This window comes from Lupinus angustifolius, chromosome LG11 (genome assembly GCF_001865875.1).
Source record: "Lupinus angustifolius cultivar Tanjil chromosome LG11, LupAngTanjil_v1.0, whole genome shotgun sequence".
NCBI lineage: Eukaryota > Viridiplantae > Streptophyta > Magnoliopsida > Fabales > Fabaceae > Lupinus > Lupinus angustifolius.
Genome location: NC_032019.1, coordinates 14,461,176 through 14,488,163, shown reverse-complemented (window position 1 = coordinate 14,488,163; position 26,988 = coordinate 14,461,176). Strand labels below are relative to the sequence as shown.

Below are 26,988 nucleotides of genomic sequence, written 5' to 3'. Positions count from 1 at the left end.
TTTTCAGAGGCATGATTCAAGAAATGAAAGCACCAATAATATACTAATAAATAATCAATTACTAAGAGACAAGAGAATACACTAAATTACATAATAATTCTTCTCAATTGCATACAACTATCATAGAAATAATAACATTCTTGGATGCTACTAAGAAACTAATGGGTTATATATCAACACCAATTAGGTCTAGTTTGTATTATAAATATAGTACAAACTGTTTAATTGAAAAACTGGTGAACTGATTCTAATATCAGTACAATACTACAATTATAAAAGATATATACTTAAACTCAACAATATTAGAAAATACTGGTTAAATTATATCGTATCATATCAAATATAATCAGTTGGTACATGAATATTTATATTTGTGAAAATGATTAAGGATTCAAAACTTAAACAAAATAGTTGTATTTTAAATATATTCATAAATGAGTTATATATTGGAAAAATATATTCTCCACAATCAGTTATATATTGGAAAAATATATTCATAAATGTTATATTTATTATAATATATAATTTAACCCATATACAATTTTTATACCAATACTCTAATTTGTATAATAATCGGTACAATTGACAAAACTGTTATTTTGGTCTATTTTCTTAATTTGGTTCCTCAATTTTTCTCATTTTAGCCCCTTTGCTTTGTTATTATGTTAATCTATCTTTAAAATTTGTTGTCACGTGTCAGTTTCTTGCTATTCCACGTGTCTCTTTCTATGTGATGTTTGCAAAAACATATATAGAATGACTAATATGAGAGCAGAAATAAAATTGACACAAGACAAGGGACAAAGTAAGATGTTTTTTTATCTTTTTGCCCCACTTAACTGTGGGAAATAAAAATGAGCAAACCAGATATGGTGGAAGCTTATATACAAAGATTATGGCTAAAGTCCACTTGTCCCAAACTATGGCTCATTTCCTATTTTAGACTAATTAAATATTACCACATAAATAAAATAAAAATATTAAAAAAATAAAAAATAATAAAAAGTAATATTCTAATTGGTCTGAAATAGGCAATAAGATGTCATTTGAGACATGTGATCTTTGCCAAAAAAATATAACAATTTATGCACCAATAAATTAGAATATAGAAATAAAGGTGTGAGCTTTTGAGATTTGAATTTACAAAACAGTGTTTATATGTAGAGCTTTAAGTAATGAAGTAGCCATTTGTTTGACCAAGACCTGTCCATCTCTTCTCTCCCCTATTAAGTTTTGAAGTTTTTGAGGTAAATCATTCTCCACAATCAGTTTCTTGGGTTGAGGGTGATGCTCATAAACAGCCTGCAACAATATGAAACACAGATGATTATTGCTGCAGGGGTTAGGATATTGCTGAAACACGAAACCGCGACTTGCATCCACGCGAGGCAACAAATTTTGTCCATTGCTTGATTTTTACTGGTTTCGATATTTCACATAAATATCGTTATGGAACGATACAAAGGTCAAATGTTTTGTCCCCCGTTAAACCGAGGGACAAAACATTGTCCAGTGCACTTAAATTGTCAATGTTATTCCGTTCAACATCAAATGCCCCCTTATAGCAATCCATATAAACACCAAACAAGTATGTTCCAGAACAACGGGTATTATGAAGAAAAAATGCTTCTCTAAATCATGATGTACTTAAAAAGGAAGCTCTTAACTCAGTAGCAACAAATCAAGAAGCATGAGTTTAAGATGTGCATCATAGATGATGAAAATAGCATCTAGAAAAACCAGGATGCCACAAGACATATAGTAATGAAGTAAAACCAGGTCTTGTTTTAAAGAAAGAGGATCCATAGCAGGAAGTTCAGACAGAAACTCACTCAAAGACATGTACAGAGAACAGCAAAGATAAAAAATTATTCACATTTTTTTAACAAATTTGCGGCAAAGAAAACATAAAGCATACATTGTAAGGGAAATGCTATATGAACAACTATCATAGAGAAAAAAAAAGAGACAACTAATGTGCAGAACCACTAATTGCATGTGGATTTTTAAAAGAAAAGTTTTGATTGCATGTGAAGATTTTGTATATATGAAATGTTGTCCAAATAGCAAAGCCCATGAAGGGTTATATTTTCAAATTACAGAAGGATCACCCATTATATCAGAAAAACATCCAAGATCAAATGGTACAAATATTTGGTTTTACATGTTAGGCAACATTTATAAATACAACACTTGCATCAAACAACCATAACTTCTTATCCTAGTTAAACTCTATTTCATATGCAACCGCTGAGACATTGCATCAGGAAAATAATGACAGGAAACCATTTAAACTTTAACACGACATCGGACCATTTTTAACAGTTCCGCAAGTAAAACCCTATCTATAGTGTTTTAAATTGCGGACCACATCACATGATACATCACAATGATACGACCGCAACGGGCTGCAACACAACCGCATTGGACCGCATCATAACGCATGATATCAAAAATATTTTTTCACTCACAATAATTCACACCGCAATGACCGCAATCGCAGTAACGGCAACGGCCGCAATCCGCATCACAGCTGCCACAATGACTGCAATCGCAGTAACTGCAACCGTAATTTAAAACACTACATGTCTACAAATTCATCTTATGCACATTTGTATTGGAGGACTAGATTATAAGCCACTTCTTGTCTAGGTTAATGTCTTAACATGCGAAGTAGAGCCAACCAGAAATTCAAGTATGAATAACAAATCATAGATGAATACCTTTATCAGCTTGAGTAAATTAAGACGAGCTATGGCATCCTGATGGTTAAGCCTTGCAATGAGTAATGGTGTTAATCCATTAATAGCTAATGCAGTATTGATCCGTGCAGATTTTCTGTAACAAATATGAAGGTGATGGTCAAATAAAAACACCATAAGAGAGAAAGAAAGAAGGATAAATTGGGTGATTCCAGAACAAATAGATTTTTTGAAAACTATTGTGCCCAAATCAAGTATCATGTAACAAATTTGTCAAGAAATTGAGGCAACAGAACTTTGATTTTTATTGTCTTCTTTTCCTTGGAAATGTCTATCCTTACTTGTAATCTCTTCCTTTTCTTTCAAAAGGAAAAATAAAAAAAATAAAAAAACTAATCTTATGCCACAAGAAAATGAAACCTGGCTAGGATGATTTCCAAAAATTAAGAGGTCATTCTAACACCTTCAATTCCATCCTAACTTCTTAAATTTTTTTTTCTTCAGAGAAGAAATTAGGAGAATACTATTAAAATTGTATGCCAGGTAGGGAAGGAGAAAAAGAAAAAGTAATAGAAATAAGTTAATAAATAATATGCCATTACTAACCAAATAGTCCAACTTATTTACACTAATACTAGACTCATATTCCTGATTAAATAAGGAAGATAAGGGAATACAATAAATAAAAAATAAATCCTAAGATATTAGCTAAAATACTTTAAAATTTCTAACATACAATAAAAGATATTATGATATATTTTTATAGATATTCTAACACCTCCATGGTAAATTACCGAGCCTTAGCCTTGTTAGAATTAAACACACTTAGAAAAAACTAAACAATATAATTTGTCAAGCACACTAAAAAGACACCACCAGATTAATCGTTCATATGAAGCAAGTCAGCACTGGAATGATCATTAGTGGTAAAGAAATTATGACTAAGTAATTCTGGCTATGATAAGAAGTTGAAAACATTTGCACCTGGTAATATCCTACTCTTAATTCTCTTGCATCTATAAGTTCAAGAAATAAAAAACAAACACTCCTCCATCCTACATACATCCAAATCCATGAGAGGAATGGGATTTAGTTCACTAATTACATACTTTAAAGGAGAAGAACAATAATGTTCTTGTTTGAATAAAATTACAACCAATGACTTTAATTATAGGCTAAGACTGGCCTAATTAAGGAAATAAAAAAACTTCTACAAAATCTCCTAATTGATATAATTGAGTGTTGGAGAGGGTAGTCTATTAATAAAAAATACTGAAGTTTTGAAAGCATATTCCAAACAAGTCAAGGATAAGTAAGCACGAGCTAGTATTGCAAGCCATGTTTCAATAATATGCCTATGTTTTCTCTAAGCAGTCCTTTGTCGATGATGTGTATAAGGGCAGGAGAGCCTATTATTGATCCCAAGTGAAGTTAGGAAATCAGTAAAGGGTCTGAACTCACCACCCCAATCAGTTTGGACAGTCTTAACAACTTCATTAAACCGTGTGAATCAGTTGAATAAAGTGTTTAAACAACGTGCTAGTTTCTGACTTTTGTTTGAGAATATAGATCCAAGTGTGTTTAGTATGTGCATCAACTATAGAAAAGTAGTATCTAAACCAGATTCAGAATATATTTGGGCAGGGCCCCAGAGGTCTAGTTACAACAAATCAAAGACAATAGTATAAACACTAACAGAAGCAGGAGAATTAAGCCTATGAGCTTTACCATAAGAAGAAGTTGTGCAAAAATCTAAAGTAGTTTTATATGATTGAGAAATATTAGAATAGTAGAGAACATTGTTTACAACTACATCATGAGCATGTCCTAATCTACAATGTCATAGAAAGTAGGATGAACAATAGTAAACAATACTTATAGCCAATTTATTATCACAAAAAAGTCTCGTAGAAGCTTCACACTTTATTTTTAGATTTTCTAATATGATTTTCATTCATAACAATCTAAGTTCTACCTCTACACTTGATCTCGTCACGAAATTCTGTTTCTTACTCCTCCACATCACTAGATTTCCATAGAGGAATATACAATATCAAGTAGTCTTGAGTATGTTTTTTATTTCAAACTGGGCAGCCAACTCCTTACCCAAGTTATGCTTTTCAAGTTCATCATTACCAATTCAATAATTAAAGCTGTTCAAACTGATTGGGGGTGAGTTCGGGCCATTTACTTCCTTTCTAACCTCATTAAGCATAAATCATAGACTCTCTTATCCACATACACATCATCAACAAGGTACCGTGGAGAGAAAACATAGACCCATAGTTGAAACTAGCCTAACCCTGCTAGCTCATGCTAGTCTGCCTTTAACATTCTGGGAATATGCTTTCACCGTTGTTGTCTTCTTAATCAATAGACTTCCTTCTCCTACCTTAAACAACAACTCACCTTTCTTTTTATTGTATGAGAAAGTGCATGATTATAGTATTAGTGTTTGGGTGTGTCTGTTTTCCCTTACTAAGACCCTACAATACTCACAAACTTCAGTATAGATCCACTAAATGCACTTTTCTAGGGTATTCCTCAGTTCATAAAGGATACAAGTGTATGTCCAAGGAAGGAAGGTTATACATTTCTAAAGATGTCAGTCACATTCAATAAGTCTGTTTTTCCATTCCAAAATTCAAATAACACACATCAATCTTCTTCCAATTCCTCCAACTCTAGTTCTAGTCTTTCTATCATCATTGGATCTTCCTTTGGTTCTCCTAATAACTTTCCAGGTCAAACACACAACACTAGTGGTCAGTCTTCCAGTTTGTCCAGACCTCATATTAATAGCCAATTGTCAAATATCTCTTCTCCTATTTCAAATTCTTCTTTGTCTAAATCTCCCATAGATGAGTCAGAGTCCTCCCTGCCTCTAAACACTACAACTTCTTCATCTCATCTTTTACCTACTGTTCCCTTTTTCACTCATCCCATGGTTACTAGGTCAAAGTGAGGTATTAATAAGTCTATTATGCCTAGTCTAGCCAGTCTGTTTCTTGTTCACACAGAACCCTCAACTGCAAAAGAAGCCCTTCTTAGTCCCATTTGGAAAAATTCAATGCAAGAAGAATATGATGCTCTTCTTAAGTTAGGAACTTGGTCCCAAGTTCCTCTTTCACCTCATAAGAAGGCAATTGAGTGTAAGTGGGTTTTTAGAGTTACTGGAAAACCCTGATGGCTCAGTCAACAGATATAAAGCCAGGTTGGTTGCTAAGGGGTTTCATCAACAACAAGGAATTGACTACAATGAAACATTTTCACCTGTAGTCAAACCTGTTACTATTAGCATTCTGCTCATATTGGCAGTAACCTATGGTTGGGCTATTCAACAGCTGGATATAAACAATGTTTTTTTAAATGGAGTGTTGAATGCAGAACTTTATATGACTCAGCCTGCTGGATTTCATGTGGGAGAGAAAACCACTATATGAAAGCTACATAAAGCTTTATATGGGCTCAAGCAAGCTCCTAGGCAGTGGTTTGAGAAACTCAAAGGTACTATTATGCAACTAGGGTTTAAAAACAACAAATGTGATAACACCTTGTTCATCTCTAAGTCTCTGCAGATGTTTGTTTTGGTATATGTAGATGATATCATCATTACTGGCTCATCCAATTCAGAGGTTTCTCATCTAATCAAAAACTCATTTCTAGTGTTGCTCTCAAAAATCTAGGAAAGCTGGATTACTTTCTAGGCATTGAGGTTAAGCATCTTCCAGATAGGTCTCTATTCCTCTCTCAAAGTAAGTATGCAAAAGATTTGCTTATAAAAGCTAATATGGATAATGTCAAGCCTAGTATTAATCTTATGTGTAGCACTAGCAAGCTTTCTAAAACTGGAACAAAAATCTTTGATAATCCCTCACTATTTAGGTCAGTTGTTGGTGCACTCCAGTATGCAACTATTCCTAGACCTGATTTGGCCTTTAGTGTCAACAAAGTTTGTCAGTACATGAGTGATCCTCTGGATCAGCATTGGGTGGCAGTCAAAAGAATACTTAGGTATCTTAAAGGGATAATTACATGTGGCCTTCATCTCAAGTCAGCATCTGCTGCTCCCTCTCTTCCTATTTCTCTTACATCCCTATGTGATGCAGATTGGACCACTGGTCCTAATGATAGGAAGTCCATCTCAGGGGCTTGCCTTTTTATGGGACCTAATGTCATAACATGGTGGTCAAAGAAGCAACAGACTATGTCCAGATCCAGCATAAAAGCTGAATACGGGAGTCTTGCTCTAGCTGCTCAGGAGATGATTTGGGTTGAGTCACTTCTTTTAGAACTCAATACTCTTCATCAAACTCCTATGATTTTGTATGATAATCTGAGTACAGTAGCTATGGCCCACAATCCTATTCTCCACAACAAGACCAAGCACATAGAGCTTGGACTCTTCTTTGTGAGAGACAAAATTCAGGCCAAAACTCTCCTAGTTAAACATATTTCATCTAAATTTCAAACAACAGATGTTCTTACCAAACCTTTGGCAACTGCAAGGTTTCTATTACTAAGAAAGCAACTTAAAGTGACTGATTTAGCATCACTAATCAGTCACCCTGAGTTTCAGGGGGTATATTAGAGTATAAGACTTAAAGTCTTAATCTTACTTGAATTAAAACTGATTCAGCTAATCTGTTTTATTGTTCACGTCACCTCCTATACTCTCCTCTTTTGTAATGCTTTCCCTTGGTTATATAAAGGGGTTAGCTTGTTCATTATTACTTAATCAAAACTGATTCAATTAGATGAATTTGGGACATAAAGCACACGATTTAGATGAAGAAAGGAGTCGAGGTGGATGTTACCACATCCAATAACTGGAATTTGTAATCCATTAGCAACATTGATATGGTGTGTGTCATGTAGAGTGGAATATGATGATAAATATGAAAGGTGAGGTGTCATGTAATCTGCAGCACCAAAGTCAATAATCCACCAATCCTTTGTACTCATAGTATTAAGGGACAAGAAGATATATTTCTTACTAACCATCGTTATAGAACAAGTCCTAGGGAGCTTATTCCATCAGTCCATAAGAGCTCGTAGATGCTCCAGATTTGCTTTGCTAAGGATAAGGATATTTCCATCTATCGGAGGTATAGGTGGGTCTTCACCCACACTCTCCAAGTTGAAAGCAATGTGATTTTCCCACCCATATGCCCACATACTTTATCCCTTCCATGAAGTTTAAAGCAAGTTTCAATAGTGTGGATAAACCTTCTACAATGAGTGCACCTTCACTCATCGAAGTTGATCTTTACAAAGGGTCATTCAAAAGATGTGGATCCCTGTAGAACCCTTACAAGAAGATGCTAAGACTTAACCATCAATTGGTTTGCCTTCTATCATTACTGTCTTCACTACTAACTATGTCGAAAACATGAGAGAAAGGGGTTTCTCTTTATCCAAGATTTGAACCTGAATAGGATTAAATTCAGAGTTTGCCAAAAGAGGAACTTAAAGATCCGTGTTTTCTCAATGAACTGGGTTAGTATTGTAGAGTCTTCATCACACTTCATCTTCAAATTCTAATATCAATTCAATTTGATCCACTAACTATTAGGCATCCCATAATATTCAGTTATGGAGATATTTCCTCGCTTAGAAGTGAAAACTTTATTTTCCAATTCATAACATGATGAGAGGCCCTGATACATAGATTATGTGTCGGCCAAATACTTCCAAATCTCTTGGGCAGTAGGAAAAAATATAGTTTCGGCTAATCTCCGGAATCAAGTGCCAAAAGCATGTCATAATGAGAGTCAACAACAACCATGCACATACTTTGGGTCAGTCTCAGTAGGCGCCTTTCCTTTACCATGATTAATCTTGTTGCTTCCTATGAGAGTAGTATGAACAATCTGGACCTGCTGGAGGTAGTTGTGCCCATCTAGTCAATATGACTTACAATATCAGAAGATCATTGTGGGTCAAAGGTGAAATAGAGATAGTTTTCTCTCCAGATTTGAATCAAAAAGGAAAAGTTGATGGTAACTTATTGTTTGAATAAAATACAATCAGTGACATCAATTTATAGGCTAAGACTAACCTAATTAAGGAAATAAGTAAACTTGTACAAAAATCTCTTAATTAATATAAAATCTCCTAAGTGTTAGTATGAAATAAAATAATAATAGGAATATATTTTCCAATAATAAAGTGAATTTACTAATATTACGAGGCATATGTTTATAAACTATCCATAAAATTCTATTTTAATAAAGAAGTAAAGCATCACAGGCAAAAAAGTCAGATAGTTGATCTCTTATAAGAAAAGAGAGGAAGGAATGAGAATCATGTACGTGATGATTTTCCAGAATGGCTCCAATATGTGCACAAAATATTGCTCTGGACAGAACTGGAAGAACTTCACAAGCTTTTGAACTGCATCCTTTTTTAGCAATGCTTGTTCAACCTTCCTATTATCATTATCATGGGCTATGCAAACAGCAATAGAATCTAGTGCTGTCACAGACCAATCCTTATCCTCGAGAAGATTCAAATAGGCATCCAGACAACCATGGGCTGTTAACTGCTCCCTTGAATTACGAGATGAATGAGCCATGTCACATAGTAGAGGCAATGCATATTGTTTTAAAGGAGAATTTGATGTGATGAATTGCATCAAATGGGGAATGATCCCATTCTCAGATGCTTGTTCTTGTCTCCTCTTATTTATCTTGCATAAATTGAACAGTGTGTTTAGGACCTGCAAAAGATGAAACGAATAGCGATATTCAAATCAATTTTAATGTTTGTGGCAAAGCAAGATCAAGACTGATAACCATAGTACACATAATTATACAACACAGAGGAGCAGTTCTCTAATCACAGATAATTTTCACATATTGAATAGAACAATGGATATAATTTTTTGCTACATAACCACTGGTAATAACCACATTACGTAGGTCAGCTATACTAACCTCATGATGTATTTGTGATACAAGAGACCCTTCTCTGAGTTCAAGATTTGGTATCAAGTATCGTATTGCATCAGCACGCTGAAGATTGTCTAAGCAATTTGGATCGGTAGAAAGATGATTAACACACTTCAAAATCTAGAAACAACATGCCAACCATAAATGGTAAGTCATTATCCTTGTAGGATTTGAGCTAAACAATAGAACTATGTTTTGCATCATACCTTCAGCAGAATGGCAGGCTCCATCCCATTAAACATCTGGAAAAGACGACTGAGAAAGCCTTGGATACACATGTAAGACTTCACTGTTGTATCTGCTTGTGCAAACTCAAGTATAAGATCTGCTACTTTTTCTTGGTACTCCTTGGCAACATCTGCATTCAATGATGAAACCATGTGCGATGAGGTTGCACTGCTTGGTCTAGTATTTAGGACACCTGAACCAGACAGTCTACCTAAAGATGTCTGAGAAACAATCCCATATGTTGAAGCAGCTCGCTGATTAGAGCCAAAACTCCCGACTTTCTTTGGAGCAAATTTGTTGGATATCATAGAACTGGTGTCAAGATTTCCATTTTCCCTTCCACATCGGGAAACTTCTGCAAAATCACAAAAATAATGTCATTCCTAAAGGAACGTTTAAATAACAGCCAAACCAAACAACGAAAGCAGAAAAGTTAATGATAAATAAAGACAAACAAAGCAGACATTTTAGAATCATTCAAAGTTTTCAGATATTGACTTCTGCTCTATTTTCCTTCTGAGTTTATAAAACTACAACTCTAGTCTGACAATGTCTTTATTTGCAATGTTCCTTTCTTATCACTGGATGTGCACTAATTAAGGCAATCAAAACTCTAGATGTTTTCATTTACCTGCTATTATTTCATTGTTATCTCTTTATGGTGACCTTTTTTCCCCTTCTTTTCCGCATATGCTTATCAAATGTTCATCTTTGCCTCCTTCCCCTTTTTATAGTAAAATTAGTTTTCCAATGAAAGTTTTGAACAGGATGGTTTAAGATAGAGGACGAAAAGAGACAATTGAGAGTTTGAATAATAATCTCTTGTGTATACTGGTGTGATAATAGTGTACAACAAAATAATATCTCAAACGTCTTATTTATACTATAATACTAAACTCCTATAATCCAAATTAAATAAGGAAACAAATCAGGAAATATAATGGATAGGAAGTAACTCCCAACATATAGATATTGTTGCAATGGTCCCACACACATTAAAATGGGATGTTTTATGAAAAAACTACACAAGATACACATATTCTAATATAAAAATAGTACCAAGTATAAAACCTAGAAGCAGCATAGTTGTTGCACTAGAAGGATCTTTAGATGATTAATTTGAGCGGATGTAAAAGGAAAATGAATTATAAAATGTTTCATAGTATGCAAAGTTTATAGGGTGGCCAGTGCTAGAGGCTGCCGACACCATTGTGGGTGACACTTGAGGTGGTCAGATATGTGCAGCCTTAGACATTTAGAGAGGCTCTTTTCATGATAAGAAAGAAACCATGACCACCAGGTGACGAGGCACTAGCCAAGATGTTCAAAGTTTACTGTAATTTAGTCTGCTTTTGGTGGAAAAGTAAAGAATCTCCAACTAGATTTTTGTGCCTGTACATCTAATAACATCTCCCCATAGTGGGAAAAGTCTTTTGTTGTTTTTTCATATAGGAAAAAGAAGTGGTTGTTGTACATACAGTATCAACCAAGATTGACATTTTGGCATCTTATTTTTATGTCCCTTTTTAAGTGACTTTTTTATAGGCATTTAAAGAGGATAGTTATTTACTCGATGGTAAGCCTCGACGCAATAGTAAGGTCTTGTAACCAGGAGGCCATGATTCAAATCCTGGAAACGACCCCACTAGGTGAGAGCCTCGTGCACTGGTTTTTTACAGAATTATTTACTCAGTATTTAATGATTACTTGCATTAGTTTTAAAATTTCTGTTATTTGTCTTTCTTAAAATTTCATTAAAAAAATGAGCAAATATAACATTACATGAATAGATCCTTGTTACCTGCAAATTCTTCCATCAAAATGTCTAGTTCACTGTTTGATTTCTTTTTAGAACTCTGTAACAAATGGAGCACACTTTCACTTTTTAGTAATCCTGAAAACTGACGCCCGTACTTAAGTTGACCACTCCTACTTTGCTCTTGCTGTGTTGATCCTGTTTCTGATAACACATTTGATTCATGTTCAGTCAATTTTAGAGGCCTACTTGTTGATGTTTTGTTCACATAAATACTGATAGGCTGCAGCCTTGGTTCAACATTAGCTCGTGAAGGATCATATTTCCAATGGTCCACACTCTCTTGTTCTGTTAATGCACCATCTGAGGATTCCCAGGATGCTAGATTTGAATTTTTTTCCAGTGATGCAATTTCGGCTTCTGCGGTTCTAGATTGAAGCATTTCATCCACAGTGTTATTACCATCTGACCTTCTAGGATTGGAGGTTGAAGCATGAGAAGATTCCAAGTGATTATCAAGTATTTCATGGCTCATGTTAGGTAGATCTTGCTGATCTACTGAAGAGACTACTAGTCCATCATTATGAATTGTAGAAGGACGTGTAGAATCCAAGGGATCAGAACATGGTTGTTGAGCTGAACTTTCAACCAATAAGTCACCTCTAACATTTACTGAAACTAGTCGAGTTGCCTCATTTAAGCTATATAGAGTGTTAATAAGCCTAAGGAGTATTCCATTCTTTGCAGCTATTCGACAAAAATCATTTCTCAGGGTTGACCGCTGAAGTGTAAAGACCTGCCACATGCCATCAATAGCAAGATGAACCATTTCCCTGAGATAAAAGTTCTGTAATCAGTGTATATTGTTCTGAAGCTTGTGGACACAATAGATAAAAGTAAGTACATGATAACCCACACCCAGGGTAGAAGAGGAACGAAGAAAGAACAGAAAAAGTTATATTTTTATGCTCATATGATAAAGGGATCAAAACATGTATAGTGTGTGATCAACCTCAGAGAACCACATTATTCACAGGTTGTTAGGCATCAAGTGTCAATCTATCACTTTGGCAAGGTCCAGTTTGAAAGACCATATAAGCCCAAACGCTTATGATGGTAGGTACAGGCTAAGGGATGGCTTTCATCGCTAAGATACAGAAAAAGCTCATTCAGTTTTAACTGTGGACAGAGCACAACCTCACTCGAACAGTTTTTTACAAATATATAAGTATTTTATTGTGTATTGGAATATACTTTCTATTGATTTTGTCAATATAAGTAATCATATTAGGAAATATTGTGCTTTTATTTTTTATTTTTTTGTAAGCTGTTATTATGGGTATGTTAGCATTCTATTATTAGTATATATATGACTTATAGGTTGTCTTTTAGAACATAACCTCAACATATAAGATAAATATCGTTCACTTATTATCGAGTCTCTTATCTCTCTTTTCCTCCTTTGAGGCTTAAAAACCTCCAATTCAATAGCATTGATCACAATTGATACCTTGCTTCTCCAAACATATTGATCGGGAAATTGAAATAGAAAGGGGGCAAGGCCTAGAAGACATGTGATTAGTAGAATCTGAAGAAGTAGATAAGCTAGATGAAGAAGCCACAGGTGAACAAATACCAAGAAATCATCGTTGTCACTGATGGTATACGGAGGCGATGGTTGTGAAGAGAAAAGAGTAAGTCTCAAAGGTCACATCTGCAGAGACAAGATAGTGACACAAGGAGAATAACATCCGTAACTCCTTTGACTGCAACAACAACCTAGGAAGATACACTTGAGGGAACGAAGATCTAACTTAGATATGTGAGCACAAGCATCTTGGACAAAACAAGTAACACCAAAAATTTGGGAGGAAATGTATAAAGTCTAAGAAGGGAAGATAAGAGAATAAGGAATTTGAACATCATATAATAGAAACAACCTTGACCCACAGAGTTTTTGAGACTTTCATTTGAAACAAGAGAACCAATTCATTATGTATTGAATTTTGGTTTTTTTGAAGTTTGGTACATGCATGACTTTAGTAATGACTTTTTTGTTCCTAATATTTTTTTTTTAACATTTTCATCTCTCAATGGCACATATTTTCTCATATTTGTTATACTTCCAATTCCAAATACTCAAATTTCAAAAAACAAAATCATTATATACTAAATTAGAATCATATTTTTTGAAAAAATATCACAATTTATTATTTATTATATAAATAATGATTTTATTAAATATCACTTTTTTTCTTTAATATCATCCCTTGCATGGCAAGAGATAGATACACTAGTATTATACCAAAATGCACCAAATTGATGCAGACAACAACTAACCTGTACTTGGCATAATCAGACTCGAGAAATCCCACCAAAACAGGTATTCCACCGCAAGCTACGAACATTTGTAATGTCAAAGAGCTGCATGAGTCTTTTACAATCAATAAGATACTTTATTTTCAAAATATAAAGAAATACAGTAACTAATAACCAAAACAATCAACCCCATACCTTGACTGAAAAAGGTGCTGAAAAAAATAAGCTGCTTCCATACGAATCTCCCTGGTATGTTCAGGTACTGCAAAAGTCATTACCAGAGGAATCTGCCACGCAATATCACAATACATTATAGATTAAGCAAAATATTTGAGGACACCCAATGACACAGACAAGCATGAAGAAAGACTAAGGTAACATTGTTCTGTTTCAAAATTTTGACAGCCAACTCATAATTATGGGCCTGCTTTTAACACATAAGAAGCCTGACTTTATGGTAAATGTTTAAGTAAAAATAATTGGGGGAGGCAATTGGCAATGTTAGGATGACAGATGGACTCTACTACTATGATGATTCCTCCATGAATGAAGTAGCTAGAGGCTTTAATAGTATATGTTCTTCAAGAACAAATAATGGTTTGACACCTTAGACTAGGACATCCAAGTTCTCAACATCTCAAGCATTTCTTTCCATCTTTATTTAAGAATGTTGATTGTTCATTTTGTTCAATGTCAAAGTTATATTCTTGCTAAAAGTCATTGTATTTCTTATAGTCCTAAACCCTACCATCCATCACAATCTTTTTACTTGGTTCATAGTGATGTGTGGGCCCCCTCAAGGATCACTCCTCAGTTTGGAAAAAAGATTATCTGTAAGTTTCATTGACGATCATACATGATTGCGTTGGGTATCTTTAATACGTAATAAATCCAATGTGGTAAATTTCAGAATATTTCAATATGAATGAAAATAAATTTGACACAAGAAATAAACTAGCCTATTAATTACGGAATATTTACAATAAATTTTATCATATATTTGCTCCATTGATTGAGAGAGATTATGATTCCACAATCAACAGATAACTACAATTAAAAAGTCAAATTCCTACCTAATTAATGATATTCAGCTAAATACAAGTTATGAAATAAATACAGAAGATATCCCTCCAAATCAAATAAGATATTGCAACACTCCCCCATCAAGCTGGTTAGTGAATGTCCTTCGGACCCACTTGCTAATTATATCCTGAAACATCTAAGTTGGAAGAAGTTGGAAGGCCTTTAGCCAGTACATTTGCTATCTGTTCACTTGTTGTCACAATACAGGTTCATTGATGTTTGCTCAATTCCTAAATCATCCAGAATTAACTTAAACCATAGTAACACACAACTTCCAATAGCCATAGCTTTGAACCACTCTTGTTTCTCACTTGTCAATGTTACCAAGTTGCCTCTAATAAAGGTGCAGTAGTAGAATGTTGTAGAGAATCCATTAGCAAGGGATCCTCCATAGTCATTTCTGTATACCCTTATATTTATATGTCTTTATTGCGCCAAAATAGAAGTCGTGCTAGTGGCATATTTCTCAAAAGCTGTTGGTTCTTTTCATTGCTTGCATATGTTCCTCGCACGGGTCATGCATAAACTGACTAACAATACCACATATGCTCTATCTAGTCTGGCATGAGACAAACACAATAAGCTTCCATCTAACCTTTGGTATTTGTTAAGATCTAATTACAAGGTACAGGACTTGATCAACCATAACAACAAAGTCTTATCTCATTAGGTAAGATCAGCTACATGAAGCAAACAGTGTAGTTGGGCTTTATCAAAATGCATTTACAGTCTGGTTTCTTTATCCTAAAGGTTTCTTTAATCTGCCTCTAACCGTCTGGTTTAAAGTAACTATCTCGCATAAGCACACGATGTGGGACCAAACAACAATAAACTAAAAGAGGCCTCTCCAAGATTTCATTCCATTCAACAATCTTATGGAGAATTTAAGCCAACAGAGAGGAGCATAAAATATATGTATTACTTACCAATCCAACAAGACAAGCATTTTCTTGAAACTTGGTGTTATCTTTAATTATTTGATTTATCAGCTGAAGCACATAACATATCACCTGCAACATCCATAGAAATGTAAATGCCTTCTTTTCAATTACTACAAATTTATTTAACAAAAAGTCAAATTTAAGTCCTAAGATAGACAACTCACACAAGTTGCAGGAGCTTCAAGCAAGTCTGTTAGAGGAAGTAAACCATGCTGGGTGACAAACACAATCTTCTGCTCTGGACGTTGGTGAAAAATGCTGATTAGCTTCTGACATGCAGAGACAATTACATCTTCTGGTTCCTCTGGTTTTAATGAACCAACTAATTTGCTGAACTCAGCAGTCTGCAAGGTTATGGTAAATACCTCAAAAAATGCAAGTACAAGCATACAACGCACTAGTAAGTGGCAAGCCCACTCCAAATTTTGCCAACATCAAAACATATTTAACCTGCAGAGGATGACTTTTGAACATCAAAAGGCTAAAATGAGGGCCAGTAAACAGATGACCACGATAAAGTTAAAGAGAAATTACACTCTATATTTAAAAGAACTAGTGTTTCTGACTGTAAGAATCTAAAAATTATGTCCAAATAAGAAACTACCACAACATTCACACAGCATCCAATCTTAGATTTAAACTAAGAGAGAATAAGATATTCCAGAAAGGCAGACACTAAGCAGAATAGTTCATAGTCGAAAAGCTGTTGGTACCTGATAGGGAAAAATGTTGTCTCCTGGAAATTTGTCATCATAGATCTGAAGTAAAACATAACAAATAATGGAAGACTAAAATCATAAGAAGCAGCATTGGAGTGAAAATAATAAATGCTTTGAATTTAATAGAACAAGCTTAATCAATCTTGAATATAACATACCGAACCATCTATGTCAATTACATCCTCTTTCAGAGCTTTCAACAAAAGGTGAAAAAGGTTGCCACCACTGTTTTCCTGTTCATTGTTTTTCTCCTTCTCCCTTTGTTTCCGAGAAATTGTATCCCTCAATTCTTTGGCCAGGTCATTGTTTTTACCATTATATATGGATGCATTGCCTTTATCCATATATGAAGTTGATATAGATGCAGATGCCCCAACAACTAACTTCTCCAACTGTTTATTTAGTGGGTGAAATAAATCTTCTAAGCAGGCATCTCCTGGAGGGTCACTAAATCTACTAACCCCATGTCCTTCGCCCGAGGGCAGCATATTTATAGCCTTTTCATAGAAGTGAAAAAAGCACATGAGATTTCGTCTTTCAAAAAACCGAATGTATTTTCTTGACGAATTACAATGGACTCAAACAATGGGAAGCTTCCAACCTACTCGATGGACTTCATGTCATGTAGAACGGCTACTGAGATGTTATTACATGTATTGTATAAATAACTATAGAAATTTTGACTAAAGGTCCTGACTGATTTTCTAATAACTTATTTGGTAAGCTACTCAAGGAAAAATAAAAACTCAAACAGTTAAAAGGAAAAAAACAGAAAAGACAGTCTAGGAGACATTGTATACACAAACATAAAAAACAGTAAAGGAAAAAACGAAAGCACAAACAAAATAAAGACCATGAAAATAAATCAACAGAATATTGGATTATCTGTAACAAAGTAAAATGTGATAGCAATAATGTGATAGTTTACCTCTATGGAACCGTCATCTCGATCTTTTGTCCCGAAACAAAATGGATTATTGATATTTTTGATAGAACTCCGTTTTCTTTCAAGAAAACTACCCTTTCCTATTGGTTGTGGATATCCCACTTCTCCATTCATCATGGCTTCTTCCTGGTCTTGAGCATTTGAAATGTGAAGGTTACTTGTATACCCTGAACTAGCCACTTCCTTGTTAGAATTAGAAGAGAGTCTACTAGAACCAGCTTGTTGAGATGACTTCTCATGAATGGCAATGGTAAGAACTGGATCAGATGGAAAATCATCTGTCTGATTAGAAAATTCTTCATCTGGTTTGCCTCTGTTAGCTGCTTCATTTGAAAATTCTTTTGCAAAATCCTATAACCATAGAAAACAAAGTCAAGACCATGATAACAATATAACCTGACTTTTGCAAATAGTTATGTGCATGGTGTGGATCTCAATTTAATTCCTAGCTACTTAAAATTACTAGCTCCAGCTGAAAGAATAAACAGAAAAGAAGAAACTCAGCTTAACATCAACACTGACCTCTTTCTCCATAGAAGAGCTTTGACCAGCACTATTATGATCACCAACAGTAGCTTCTGCATCTGCTGAATCATCCTCGTACATATTTCTGCACGAGAGCACTCTTGTTCAAATAAAAAGTACATCATAGGAGCAGGAAACTGTAACACTTTGAATTAGTTTAAAATATATTGAACACTAAGTCGTCCTAGAACAAGTAAAATTATCATAGTTCTCATAGTAGAGAACAGATATCACCAAGGTATCACCACAACTAGGCAGGGAGCCGGGCACAAAATCACTGCACATACAATTCACATCTATAAGCTAACACTTCTGGAATATAGAACATGATCCTTCTTACGGTTTCCACATTATTCTCTAAACATTAAAAGGCATGAAAACAAGTTGCAAGTTTATAAGCAGCTAATGATCAATACATGGAAAAAGAGTAGAGATTATCTCAAGTTATCTTCTGCTGTATGAATCAAACATAAGAAGTACCATAACTGTATTTAATTTTAAAATAAAATATAGCACTCAATAATAGAAGGTAGAGGTGAGCATGGGTCAGGTTGGATCGGGTAAGGCATGTCCCTTACCTAGCCCTAAATGTTGACCAAATTATTTTTTGAACCCAAACTCAGCCCTAGCCTCGAAGGATAACCTGACCCGAATGTGGCTAGTTTTTGAGTCCGACCCTAGAACCGATTATATATAATGCATTCCCCTTTTAGATATGTCTTATCAATATTACTTATTATTATAGAATGTAATTTTGTCTTATGAAATAATATATGTAGATATTTTGTTAATCATTAAAGAATCAATCATATATGAAATGATACACATTGTGGCAATAAATCATTTATACAAGAGTGTCCTAAATAACTAGCAAAAACAATTGAAAATATGATATTATATTAATAGATAAGTTACTACAACAAAATGCACTATATATTTTGGGGCAAAGAGATGTCACTACTCTGTACACAATTGAATAGACACATACAAACATGAGTAATAAGTGACCATGGATCGGGTCAGGCCGAATCATGTTTATCCCTTACCAGACCCTAAATATTAATCGGTTCTAATTTTTTAACTCAAACTCGGCCTTAGACCAGATGAAACCCAATCTTATACAGGTATAATCTTGATGGGACCAAACTGGGTGAGTGGATCGGGTCCTGTTCACACCCAATAGGATAAAATAGAAATAGAGCATGTCTGAATAGAAATAGGTTTTAGTTCAACAAAATTAATGTTTTGGCTAGAATCCTTAGGATTCAAATTTTTTGGTTTCTAGTCCCTACCGTCAATTAAGTGATAATGTTTAGACACCACATTGGTCCTTCACAAATTAGCAGGACATCTAGTCAGCAAAGGAGTTAATACCTCATCACTTAAAGACTGACAAGGACTAAAACTAAATGCTTTAAATTTTTAATGACTGGATTTAAAGCTGGTCTGTCGGCCCTCTCGTCATCACTTGCAGCCCTCCGATAACTACCTCAACCATCTTAGAGCCCTTAGATTGGCACATATATCAAGAGCACCATCACCAGTCTTATCACGTGACGACACGTGCATGCCACAACAGAAAAGTTTGTCCTCCCTCCTATGCTTCGATCAACGCGATTTCAACATTGGTTGACGCGTCAGAATCACCCCTAACTGTTCCAAGGGTATGTTTGCCACTATCTCCTTCCTTTGCGGGTCTCGAATCAGACCCTTGTCTGGTCCTGTTCATGGCATCAGATACAAAAAAATCAGCACCTATATTATTGGTGAGAATTGAAGTGTTCATCAGATTGTTTTGTCTGGCAAAGAATACAAGGAGTATATGCAACAGGCCTCATCCTCCACGACCATTGTGACTTATGCTGCTAATTCTTGAGCTTGTCTCTCTCAATCATCTCCTACATGTTGGATTATGTTGATTCGGATGATATAGTCGATAACCCCTCCTTTTCTCAAAATTATCATTATTAGAGATAATGGCTAAGTAGCAGTTGTAGACAAATTGTGCAAGCTGTCAACGTATGATAGTTGTACAATTAAACTGCTAACATGGCAGTTATCAGAATAGGGTTCAAGTTGTTTGTTTAAATAACTTTCATTTGTAACTTCATTATTAACTTCTAGCAACTACAAGCACTTACATTTCTCTCTCCCTTTTCCCTTTCGTTCAGTTTTCGTTCTTCTCTCCTCTGCTTTCTATCTTCTCACATGGTATAATCGAGTCATGGCTAATGCCACAAACGTAGATCCTACTGGAACCACACCTCATATGGCTTCACCATTGCCTCGCATGGCTTCACTGCCACTATTCTTCAATGTTGTACTACTTTGCACTGTGCAACTGGAATTCAACCTTCCATTGTCGTAAATAAAGCTAACAAAGAAGAATTTTTTGGCGTGGCAACACTTAATGAATGCAATTCTTTTCTCGAATCATACTTCAAGGTTTGTCAAAGGTACTGAAATTCCATCTAGGTTTCTCCCCGAGAATGATAGATTAATCAATCAGATTAATCCAACCTATCTACTATGGGAGGAACAGGACCAAGCCATATTTTCATGGCTCTTGAACTCGCTTTCTGAAAACCTACAACAACGTGTCGTTGGCTGCTTTCGCTCTTGGCAGTTATGGCAAGAGATTCATGCTTTCTACAACTCTAATACCAAATACAAGGCTTGTCAAATTCGTTCTCAATTAGGATCTATCACATAAAGTTGTAGTTCAATTACGGATTATTTCATGCATATTAAAACCCTGATGGATCTTCTCATATCAACTGGAAGTACGGTTTCACAAGCAGAACACATTGATTTCATTCTTGATGTCTTAAATGGGGAATTTTAACCTATTATCACCTATGTTGAGAGTCAACCAGAACCTCCTACAATTCATATGCTTGAGTCTTTTATGCTCACATATGAAGTATGTTTGGAAAAGAATCGCCTTAAATCTGTTGTTGATATGCTCTTTGCTAATGTGGCTTCAGTACCCACCTCAAATTGTTCTCCTCCTCCTATTAATTCCTCTATTCAAAAGCCTTCAATGGCATTGTTACCACTATGTTGTCAAGCAATAATCATCCTGAGTTTCATGCTTATGCTCATAACTATCCTAGATATTCAGGTTTTGGCAACTTTAGAGGTTCACATGGTGGTCATCGTGGCTCATGTGGACCCCGTGGACGTGGGAATTATTTTCAGAGATCCTCTCTGTTTTGTGAGTTTTGCACTCATTCTAGTAATGACCTCTCTCTAAATGCTAATGTGCTCCTCAAGGATAAGCAGCTGACTTTGGTTACAATTTCTCCTAAGGTGCGCCAAATCTCCCTACAGCCTCATTTGACCTATGAACCATGTTATCCAAGTTTTATCAAACATCATCTTTTTCCTCACTATTCTAGACCTACTTCTACACAATTTCGTAGATATCATCACAATCTAGCATATATTTCTCAACCTTTCTCCATATGCAGCTCAATCCTTTCCTTATGCAATGGCAGTTAGCAAAGGAGACAAAGAGGTTGAAAACTCAGTGTTGTATCCCGACTCAGAAGCTACCAATCATCTAACTGCAGTTCCAACTCAAATTCATCAACCTATGGTGCATTTTGGACCAAAACACATATACATGGGTAATGGTGATGTTGTTTCCATCAAACACTCTGGCACTTCTTACTTTTCATTACCAATTCATTCTAATTTTAATTTTCATCATGTTCCTTCTTCGACTAATATTTATAACTCCTCCATTCGATCTAGTCTACATTGATTTGTGGGGTCCTTCCCATGTTTATTCTCATTCTAGTTTTAGGTATTATATGTCTATAGTTGATGCTCACACTAGAAAAAAAATGGTTGTACATACTCAAACAAAAATCAGAGTCTTTAATAATCTTTAAACAACTCCTGACTATGATTCAAACACAATTTCACAAAGTTATAAAAGTTGTTCTGAGTGATTGGGAGTGAACTTAGACCATTTACCTCAAATCTCCAATCTTTGGGGATTCTAAACATGGTTTCATGTCCTATCACACATCATCAATAAGATATTGTTGAGGGAAAACACAGACACATAGTTGAGACTGGCTTGGCCTTGCTTGCACATGCTTGTTGACCAATGGACTACTGGGAGTATGCCTTTCTTACAACAATCAATCTTATAAACAGAGTTCCTACCTCTACCTTAAAAAATTAATCTCCTCATTTTCATCTTTTTGGTACAATTACTCACTATTACTTTCTCAAAGTCTTTGGGTGTGCTTGTTATCCTCATCTTAAACCATATAGCAATAATAAATTGCAATATGAATCTGTTGAGTGCACTTTTTGAGGGTACTCTAGTACACACCGGGGTTATAAATCTCTATGAAAAGAGGATAGATTGTCTATTTCTAAGGATGTCATTTTTAATGAGTTCATTTCCCCTTTTTCTCCTAACTCGTCCAATTCATTGCCACCTTATACTAGTTCTCACACTGAGACATACTCTAACAACCTCTCTGGATCCTCTCATACATTTCATTCTCATCTGATATCCCTTACACATGCACAATGTACCTTTCCTATTTCTTCACCTATAATATTTGATTTTAACTTCTCTCTTGTTCAAACAGGACCAATCTCTGCAGTTCAATGTCACCTACACATTGTTTCCCATCCTCGAATTCCACAATACTCTACTATTCCCACTGCTAGCCCACTAATCTCATTATCCATTTCTCCTATTTCCTATCCATCTTCTCCTACTTCTAATTCTACACCTTCTATTCATCCTATGCAAAATAAGGTCAAAGTCAAGCATATGCTATTCAACCCATATCTTTTATAGCCTATACTGAACCTAATAATGCTAAGGCAACCTTGGCTAACCGTGTTTGGAAACAAGCCATGCAAGATGAGTATGATGCCTTATTAGTATTAAATACATGGACTCTAGTCCCTTTTCCTTCCAACAGCTTGCATAGTAGCAATGGCTTGAATCTCGTCTATAACAAATTGTGCAAGCTGTCCAACATGTTACAGTTGTACAATTAAACTACTAACATAGCAGTTATCATAATAGGGTTCAAGCTATTTGTTTAAATAGCTCTCAATTGTAACTTCATTATTAACTTCTAACTACAAAACAAAAGCAATTACATTTCTCTCTCTCTCTTTTCCTTTCTCTTTCTTTCAGTTTTCATTCTCTTCTCCTTCGTTTTCTATCTTCCCACAATCACAACCAAAAATATCATAGTATACCATTTTTGCTTATGGTCCTAAAGTCAAAGCTATTGACATGATATGAATAAATTGAAGGAAATGGTTTCTCATCTCTCCAATATGAAGTCTTTAGAATGTCAGGCATGTCAACTTTGTAAATATGTTCGGCTTCATTTCCACAGGTAGCTCATAGTTAGTCAAATTCTCATTTTGATTTGGTTCATTCAGATGTCTATTGTCCTAGTTCTGTCAGTTTTGTCTTAGGTTATAGGTACTTTGTTCTTAAATGTCAATCCAACCAAGATGACAAATGGATTTCACTAGCAATACATCTAAAGTAGGAATTCATGTGATTCTAAGGATCACAAAGTTAAAGAAAAGACTCATGGCAAGATTTTATCGAAAGAACAACAATAAATTCATGTTATATACCTTAAGGTTCCACGACGACGAAGAGAAGACTGTAAGGCACGTCCACAGTTTTGAATCCAGGGATGAGAGAGCAACATTTTGGCATCAGGCCTTTGTTTTGCATCCTAGCATGTGTAATAGAAAAGAATATAAAACAAGTTCTAGTCACAAGTTTTCTCGGACATGACCATAGGGACTGATATTTGTCAAAGTATTGGCTGAACTACTCGAGTTCTTTGTCACTCAACTTATCTCTAAAATGGGTTGTTCAATATATGAGACTTCTACTTAGTGGGGTATGAGGAGAGTAGATATATGTAACTTTACCCTCTCAAGTGAAGATGTTGTTTTCAGAATTTGAACCTAAGACCTCCAGGTCACAATACAAGAAACTTTATTGTTGCGTTGAGACTTACCCTCACTCAGCTTATCTCTATTTATATATAAAATTCAATGAATAAATACAATTTACATTTACAAGGATATCAATGATAATGCTGCATGAATGATATTTTCCTAGATTCATGAATAATTATGTAGATGAATCTGAATTCTAAATGCTACAACTCCCAACACCACTAATTCTAACAAACACAATTAAGTGGTTATCAGTTCCAAGGCCAACAATATTAGTAGTACAAAATCAGGAGCCGTGCTCCAATTACAATGATAAAAATGAAGTAACAGTAGAAGAAAACAAAACAAATCAAATCGGAGTTAAAAGAGCAGTCTTTGCCTTATGGCCGAAGCCATTCAAAACCATAACTTCCAGAATAATGCACATCACCCCATCATTTCCCTTTGTATTCTCAATATAATTCTGATCAACCTTGAATGATACCCATTTTTTTGGGTATCCTCCACTCTATTACGACTCACAAAATTGTTACTCAGCCATCATAATGTCCTCATATACATTACAAAACATTTTAAACAGTGAGTCAATATCCAAATTACCTTCTTAAAGCAATGATTTAAAAAATCAGTAATGTCAGAAGAAAGGCTGTCAGGAACTGGAGGATGCTCATCCTGACAGAAAATTAGAGGAATATGGAGAGGTCTTTTTAAGAACACAGAAAACAGATTTATACATATGTACTTGTTAATTGAACAGATTCAGGAACACAGAGAATTAAAAGTAGAAAAGCAAACCCGAACAATACGGAACAGAGCTGGCATAGGCTGCAGGTCATAATAAGGAGGAACACATGTAAGAAGTTCAATAACAGTACAGCCAACACTCCAAATGTCAGAAGCAGCACAAACCCCAGACATTTCTATAACCTGAAAGATCAAACCAGAATAATTTAGCTAGCACTTTTAATCAAGCGAAATGCATCATATACATCATCCACTTCTATAATCCACAAGTCACATTTCTAGGTTGACTGAAGTGAGAGAAAGGTACTCAACAAATACACTTCACGAAAACAAAAGAAAGAACAACTATTGGAGGGGAAAAGACCTAACTAGAAAATAAACAAAGAAAACCAAGTCAAATTAACAGGTCACCTTGAAAGAAAATATTTTCTCCTAAAGGTATTATCAAAACTACTATTTCCAAATCCTTCCAAAAATTTACATTCTGATGTCCCTCTAACCCTACCTGGGGTACATAAGCACCAATGGCATTAAAGGTGTCTTTCTTTCTTACAAAATTTAGGGATATTATCCTATCTCCTATTCTCTTTACGTCAACCACATCCTTCTTCCATTCCTTATCTACAATTATACCCACCCCATTTTCAATCTTGTCTTACCGGTGTACCATAGCTTAAAACCTGAAGTATCTAATTCCTTGCCTTTTTTCCCAACCCACTTAGTTTCTTGTAGGATATAAAATTAATCTTTCTCCTAATCATTGTGTCAACTATTTCCATTGATTTGCCTATGAGAATGCGTATTGTCATCCTTATTCATTTTAATATCAACCTTCTTGATCATATCAAAAGGGTTGATATTACAAAGAATAAGGGTGACGGTAGGGGATCGGTGCCCAAGTGGGTAACTAACCGAAAAAACTGTCAATCAGAGAGTTAATAGTTCACAGCTGCAATTTGATATAAAAACAGTTAAAGAGATTCAGAGAGAAGATTTATTGATTGAGGAACAGGAGGGAGAGCCCAGGACTCTCAAATTTCCTGGAGTAGGAGAAAGCTGTTACGTAATATTTTACTGTTATTCAATCTCTGATTCAGCAACATGCTGATACAAATCCACTGATCAATGTGTTTTATCAATACATGTAAACGTAGGAGAAATGAGAGAAGAAGAAAGAATACGTAACTTTTGAGAGAGAATTTTGAGAGAAAGTGTAACTGCTCTTTCTTTGCAGTTACAGAATTTGTTATTATAAAACTGAGTTTGTTACAAGAAAGAGTGCCACTATTTATAGTGAGCACATGTAGCAGAAATAATAAAAGAAAGAATTACAAGCCCAAGCCCAAACCAAACTATGGCAATTAACAAAACTAACACACTGTTATTATAAATAACAGTGTGCTCTAATACAACCCCCCAGAAACCAAAGGTGGATCAGTTGTGCAGACTTGTAGTTGCCTTCTGAGAGTGATGAATCTAGTAGGTGAAAGGGGCTTGGTAAGAACATCAGCAGTTCGAAAGTTGGCTGGGATGTGCTTAACTTGTATTGATTTGTTTTGAACCTTTTCTCTAACAAAGAACAAGTCAAGTTCAATGTGCTTTGTTCTTTGATGGAGAATAGGGTTATGTGCCATGGCCACTGTACTAAGATTATCACAAAGCAGCAGGGGTGCAGTGTAGGAAAACTGTAATTCAGTGAGGAGAGACTGCACCCAAAGAAACTCCTGAGCAAGCAAAGCCAAGCTTCTATATTCAGCCTCAGTGCTGGATCTGGAGACAGTTTGCTGCTTCTTANTATTTTAAGCAACTTATGTTCAAGGCTAAATAAAGTTAATGGAGCCTAAAGTAGGGTGTGACAACCTACTCTGATGAGTAGCACTTAAGAATTATTTAGTGCACTACATAAGGTTTGCAAATCATCTTATCACTCTAGGACACTAGATGTAGGATTTAGAAATGATGTGTGGAATTAACCGAAAGTATAACACATAACCTGTAATGTTTTCAAAAAACAAGTAGAGACATAATTCCTTATTTCCAATCAAATTCCTCCTCAAGAATTTGTTTATAAAAGTTGTTTTATGATTATGTTTACTTGT

General features: G+C 35.1%; 1 protein-coding gene across 4 annotated transcripts; it reads right to left on the bottom strand.

The window, feature by feature from the left end:
• Nucleotides 1,069-25,099, bottom strand: LOC109361073 (MAP3K epsilon protein kinase 1-like). Of its 4 annotated transcripts, XM_019606382.1 has the most exons (18): nucleotides 24,941-25,099; nucleotides 24,746-24,817; nucleotides 23,810-23,913; nucleotides 18,170-18,257; nucleotides 17,630-17,998; nucleotides 16,860-17,198; nucleotides 16,696-16,740; nucleotides 16,147-16,326; nucleotides 15,968-16,051; nucleotides 14,154-14,245; nucleotides 13,980-14,063; nucleotides 11,946-12,472; nucleotides 11,685-11,912; nucleotides 9,862-10,238; nucleotides 9,641-9,775; nucleotides 9,017-9,423; nucleotides 2,724-2,838; nucleotides 1,069-1,302 (listed from the first exon to the last, which is right to left on the bottom strand). In XM_019606382.1, the coding sequence occupies exons 1-18, from the start codon at nucleotides 25,061-25,063 to the stop codon at nucleotides 1,141-1,143; spliced, it is 3,531 nt and encodes a 1,176-aa protein (XP_019461927.1). In that variant the 5' UTR covers nucleotides 25,064-25,099; the 3' UTR covers nucleotides 1,069-1,140. The 4 variants fall into 4 exon arrangements, with proteins under 4 accessions (XP_019461927.1, XP_019461925.1, XP_019461926.1 ...); XM_019606380.1 differs by having other exon boundaries at nucleotides 11,685-12,472; XM_019606381.1 differs by having other exon boundaries at nucleotides 9,862-10,235; nucleotides 11,685-12,472.